This window comes from Triticum aestivum, chromosome 2B, assembly GCF_018294505.1.
Source record: "Triticum aestivum cultivar Chinese Spring chromosome 2B, IWGSC CS RefSeq v2.1, whole genome shotgun sequence".
Classification (NCBI taxonomy): domain Eukaryota; kingdom Viridiplantae; phylum Streptophyta; class Magnoliopsida; order Poales; family Poaceae; genus Triticum; species Triticum aestivum.
In genome coordinates this window covers 719,208,886-719,214,801 of record NC_057798.1, presented here as the reverse complement: position 1 = coordinate 719,214,801, position 5,916 = coordinate 719,208,886, and the positions used below count along the sequence as shown (strand labels likewise).

The 5,916-nt window shown below is 48.9% G+C and overlaps 1 protein-coding gene across 1 annotated transcript; it reads right to left on the bottom strand.

The window, feature by feature from the left end:
* Window positions 1-1,123: 1,123 nt before the first annotated feature.
* Window positions 1,124-4,270, bottom strand: LOC123042277 (probable transcription factor RL9). The gene is made up of 8 exons (XM_044464760.1): window positions 3,948-4,270; window positions 2,861-3,477; window positions 2,538-2,757; window positions 2,325-2,401; window positions 2,148-2,205; window positions 1,960-2,020; window positions 1,737-1,806; window positions 1,124-1,589 (listed from the first exon to the last, which is right to left on the bottom strand). Exons 1-8 carry the CDS (start codon window positions 3,955-3,957, stop codon window positions 1,335-1,337), a joined length of 1,368 nt encoding a protein of 455 aa, XP_044320695.1. The 5' UTR covers window positions 3,958-4,270; the 3' UTR covers window positions 1,124-1,334.
* Window positions 4,271-5,916: the final 1,646 nt, after the last annotated feature.

Below are 5,916 nucleotides of genomic sequence, written 5' to 3'. Positions count from 1 at the left end.
ATTGATGTGGCGCGGGAAGCGGTGCGTGCATCAGAAGAAAAGCGCGGAAGAGGCGGGCGTTTTTTTGGATGGGCCAGGGCAGTCAAGCGTGGGCGTGGCAGCGGGCCGTACGCCCGCAACCCCCCCTCCCACGTTTGTCTCCGATTCACGGGAAAATGATGTCCGGACCGCTCGGCGGACCGATTCAGACGTTGGATGACACAACACGTCTAGACCGTACGATCTGGATGTATGCGGATGGTTTGAGGGTTCATATTGGAGATGCCTTATGTGATGTGTGTGCGTGCTCGCTCTCTTGTGTTGCTATTTCTTGGTCAACTGCTATACATCAGATGAAAATAATGAGCTGGAAAAGCAGGGGCATCTCTGTTTATATTTAAGTGTTTTTCAACAGTCCACTTCATTTTGAAGTTAGAGTCGCTTGCAGGAAAAGTAGTAAAGTCAAAATGAACATCTTTAAAAAAAATTGTTTTGTAAAGCAGTGATAATCCCCACTTCATTCTCTAATACTCCCTCCGTCCCAAAATAAGTGACTCGGCTTTGTACTAGTTTTAATACAAAGTTAGTACAAAGTCGAGTCACTTATTTTAGGATGGAGAGAGTAGTAGCCTTGTTGTCCTCTGTCGACTCCCTAGCTGCCTACCAGAAACAAACAAAAGAATTGAATTGGAGACATCAAGTAGACAATCCAGTTTCACAAGTTGGCGTGGCTGGTTCATCTGCTCTGCATTTCCCTTGTACAGTATTGTCATTTGCTCTCGAGGTGCTATCTGTTAACTGGGCTGAGACGAGCTAACTAAACCAAATCCTCTATAAAACAGGTCGTGCTTTCCAGTTTGAGCAAGTTGTAAAACTCTGACGAAACAGCAACTGAGAAACATTCAGAACACGCATGGGTCCCAGGTGGCAGAGAGACGACGTGTTGTTTTCCATGCTCTGCTCTTATCAACACCTAGTATGGTGCCCCTTCGCCTCTATGATGCTACTGTTCTCTTTTATTCCTACCAATGAAAAGATACGCAATTATTTGCGCATTCATCAGAAAGGTAACATTTTATGAACTCGTGACAAATTTCAATGAACTCGTCAAAAATAGATAGAGACACTTCTCTAGTTTCTCAGCTATAGAATGATGCCCTTTTTTTATCTCTCGAAAATGAGCAAGACCCTGACCTCTGCATCGATCAATGCACACAACCATCGTTGTTATAGACACATCGAAACCTAACACATCACCGCCGTAAGAAAGAAAGAAACAAAAAAGAAAGAGAAAACTAGAACAAACAACATTGGCCGAATCAAAGGCCTGGATCACTACAGAGCATCCGCAGTTTTTACAAGGCGGCTAAGTCGTCGTCATAGCTGCCGCTGGCGACGGAGATTATCTGCACCTCGTCGTCATCGTCGATGACGTCGACGAACACGGCATCCTCCTCTTGGTGGCTCGGCACCTCCGCCGCCGGCGGGAAGAGGACGACGTCCGGGCCGGCGGCCGGCCCGGTGTTGCCGCTGGCGTTGAGCTGGTCCTCGAACATCTTCTGCAGCCTCTTGCCCTGCTCCTCGATCCTCACCTGCAGCTTCCGCTGTATCTGCCGACGCAACACCCAAAGGAGCAACCAAGTTAGACAAATCACATATACTTTTTCACTGACAAACATACGTACAACAGGGCGTAGCTAGACTAGAGCCTAATTTTCTCTTTGGTATATGTATGTATATGGCAACTTGGCAAGCACCTCGAGCTGCTCGTGGAGGCGGCGCTGCACGTCGAGCTGGACGCGGAGTGCTTCCGTGATGTGCATCCCACTGCACAAAGAATCGGCATCGCCATCGGCAGTAGTTAGTGGTAATATATGTAGTACTAGTGTGTGTATGTTATGCATGACACATCAGGAGCAAACACATGGGTTCCGCTAAGACGGAGGGGGAAAAGCTAGCGATTAGTAGAAAGAAAGATACGTTTTCGGGTCCAGTTCATGCTGGGTGTCGCTTCCGGCGGCCCTCTTCTCGTGCTGCCTCCCTGCGATTGGACAAGGGACAGGATGGATGAGTCACCAGTGAGCGCAGGTGTCACTGCCCGGTAGGATGCATGCATGCTTGGAGGACGAACGGCGACGTGATGGGTAGATCAAGTATGGTGGTAGTACCTTCGGATGACGACGACGATGAAGATGGTGCCGGCATGTACTTGGCCATCCGGTATTTCTGTGAGAATGAAATTGATTATGTTGGATCGAAATTAATCAGACTCAACAGGAGTAGTAACAACAAGATATGATGTTGGGAATTACTATTACTCCATGGACACAAGCCAGTCGATGTACCTGGAGGTGGCTCTTGATGTGGTAGATGGTGAGGCCGTCCGAGTTCATCAGCTTCAGGATCCCCTTCGGGGTCGCCCCTGCAAGTTTATCAAGTGTTGGTTAGACGCCGTGAGAAATTAATGGCCGGCTCCACGCGTCGGCACGATGGACGGCAACGGCAAGTAGGAGGAGTGGTTTTTTCTTTTTTGGGATCGAGAATAGTAAAGTACGCACTGTCCGCGCCGCCGAGCTTGCTCACGCAGTCCACGAACCGCTCGTGCAGCTCCGGCGTCCACCGGATCCGAGTCTTGCTCGGCGGCGGCGGCGCCGGAGGCGCTGACACGCTGCCGGTGCCGGTGGGGGTCGCCGGCGCGCCGACGCTGCTCCTGGCGGACAGGTGGCTCTCCATCTGGCTCAGCAAGCTGCTGCTGCTCGGCGCCTCCATCGACGGGACCTTCAGAGATTTCGGATGGAACGTCAATCACCATCAAGAGAGCTTGTAGGGACCGAAGGATCTACCCATCCATGGCTGCCTGCGTGTACTCTAGCTCACTTACATGGGGTGAGAACGAGTGCGGTTTGATGGCGGGGGCGTTGCCGAACAGGCCATGGTGCGCGCTTTCTTGCTGCTGCGGTTGCGGTGCCAGCAGTGGCAGCTCCAGCTCTACCGGGTCCCGCCGCTGCTGCGGCCTCACGTAGTACGTCCTCACGGACGGCGACTGGTCCGCGCGGAGCATCACCGGGTCGAGCTCGTGCGACATGTACATGTCGCCGCTCTCCGGCCGCGTCCTGGCCGCCACCGCGGGCATCATCGTCGCCGCCGGCGGGAGCATCCCGAGTGGAGCGCCGTCGAACTGCCCGATGCCGAGCAGATGCTCGGCCGCGTAGAACGCCGCCGTGCTTGAGCCGACGCAGCGCTGCGCGAACGCCGACCTCTGCGGCGCCGCGTAGTACTCCTCGCGCGCCCAGGCGGCGCCTGCCCCGCCGTGGTGCTGCTGCTGCTGCTGAAACCCGGCGCTCATGAACAGTTCCTGGTGCGACGTCGGGAGTCCGGTGGAGGATGCGGAAAGCTGCCTCGCCTCGGAGCTCGGGTTGCACAGCGGCATCATCCCGTCGCAGTAGCGGTCGTGCAGCCTAATCTTCTTGGCCTGGTTCTTCGAAGTTGGAGTGTTAACTGAACAAACAATCAAAGACAGAAAACAGCACCATTAATCCATGGCTTAATTTCACCGCGCGCGAGCTTAACAGCTCAGGAATTCACAGATAACACGCATGCATCATGATGCATCGAACATTATGCGATATCGAGCTGAAAACATCAAGACCTGCTTCGCGAGGACGAGAATTGGAGGGGGGAAGAAAGATTAGCGGGGCCGCGGGCGCTTAAATATGGCGCGCTAGCTGCCCGCAAGTGCAAGCTAGGTTCGACCGGAATCAATGCACAGCACAGCACCAACCGGCCTAGATTTCCCGGAGGCGTGGCACGCAACACGACGGGAATAATTCGCCGACGGGCACACCCAAAATCTTCGGAATCGCCAACGTTCCAGCCGTTCGTTGCCGCCGCTGCCGACGATCCAGCCGGAGAAAGGAAGCAAGCAAAGCACGGCAATGCAAGTTGGAACAAGGGAATAGTTTCCTTACCCGTACGCATATGATCACCAGCAGCTAGGAGCGGCTAATTGCGACCTGAGCAAATATTCACACCGCCACGAGCCATGGAAACTTCCTGCTGCTGGCCAAAAACTATCTATCTATCCCTCTCTCTATATATGAAAATATATGTCCAAGTTCACGGTGTATCCGGAGGAAGGATTGGAATCTGGAGGAGAATTGGGAAGCAGGAGTGGGTGCGGAGGTGGCTCCTTTTTCTCATCCCAAATGGAATATGATCGGCTAGCTGCGCTGGGTGGGGGGTTCCTAATGGGGGCAACCCTGACAGGAATATAAAGATGCAAAGAGGGAGAGATATATATCGCGTTCTGGCATGCCAGACAAGGGAGTAGGGGACAATTGGCCACTTTGGAGGTTTCGCCCTCCCCACATTCCGTCTCCTTTTGCATTGCTAGCTTTGGCCCTCCCCTCACGGTCACCACACATCAGCCTCTATCTCATCCATCCACCTCCAAATTTCCCTATGTTGAACCCTTCTTGGTGCTGCTTTTGTCTTTTGAAATCCCAACAAGGGACGAATGGACAGCAAGACCAGGAAACCTTTTCTTGGATGTGATGTGCACCCGTACGTGTACGCATCTGAATCATACATGTAAATTACGAGAGCCGCGGCGACGAAAGGGACGGAATTAGGCAGAATTATTCCGCACCGAAAATAACACGGTGAATTACGCAGCGCGAAAAATGCGCGATAGCCAAAAGCTAAATGTGTTTTGTTCTTACTGATACGGTGAGATCGATCGGCTCATGCTTTCGATCGTCTCCTTTATTACAGTCACCGTCGAAGAAGACGCCTTTTTTGTTTCTCATTTGGTTTACTGTAGTATGCAGCCTTTAGGAAACATACTATAGCTAGTTGCACACCACATACTTAAGTGATGCTTGATTCTAGTTGGTCCAAAATATCTTTGTCGTAGAAGAGTGTAACATCTTGCTGGCATAGTTGTACAAGCATAGTGCATATCTAGAAGTTTGGCATAGTAGAGTGCAATTTGGCTCCTAGGCTCCACGGGGTCCAATATTAAAATAACATAAATCAATATGTTTTAAAAAGTAAAATATATATATATATATTATTTTCCCCTTTCAACACATACATATAGACGTTTACGCCTCTGTAAAGTTTTATTAAAAATATACATTAGTTTATAACCTGCACAAAAAACAATTTTATGGATCCACAACACTCCCTCCGTCCCATAATATAAGAGTGTTTTTGACACTTATGTAAGTGTCAAAAATGCTCTTATATTATGGGACGGAGGCAGTAGTAAATAGTAAATCTGTTTGTGGTCCACATAAATTTTTTTTGCATAGCCCACAACTTAAAATATATACTCATTCAAAACTGTATGTGCATTATTCATGTTTGTATATGCATCTATTTTTCAGTTTTTTAAGGCTCCAAAATGAACATACGTGGAGTTCTATGTGTTGTCACGAAGTAACATGGACATATATATGGAGTTTTCATGCTTAAAATAAACACATACCAACTGTGCACTTTCCAAACCAAACAAAAGCAATCTCCAAAACATATCTTGGGCCATAGTGTGTTAGTCAAGGAGATAGATATGAGAGGAATCCAGTTCAAGGAGGTGAAATTCAGTCATGAGTGGAGGAATTTGAAAGGTGAAGCTCATAGCTCAACCGGTAAGATGGAGCTGCAAAGTCTAGCATGGTTACCACATACTTAAGTGATGCTTCATTTTAATTGGTGCAAGTATATTTGTAATAGTAGAGTGCAGCCCTTGCTAGCATAATTGTACATACTTAGTGTATATCTAAAAGTTGTCATAGTAGAGTACAACTTGGGGCTCCACAATATTTTTAAAACTAAAACGAAATGCATTTTGAAAAGTATTTTTTTGAAGTTTTCAACTCATACATATACATAAGACATTTTATATATCTCTATAAAGTTTTATTTCAAATGCAT

Excerpts from the sequence above, each read along its gene's own strand:
- LOC123042277 (XM_044464760.1), bottom strand. Across the intron at positions 2,758-2,860 it reads CGCACTCGTTCTCACCCCAT|GTCCCGTCGATGGAGGCGCC; the intron begins GTAAGTGAGCTA and ends AAATCTCTGAAG. Across the intron at positions 2,206-2,324 it reads ACATCAAGAGCCACCTCCAG|AAATACCGGATGGCCAAGTA; the intron begins GTACATCGACTG and ends TCATTCTCACAG.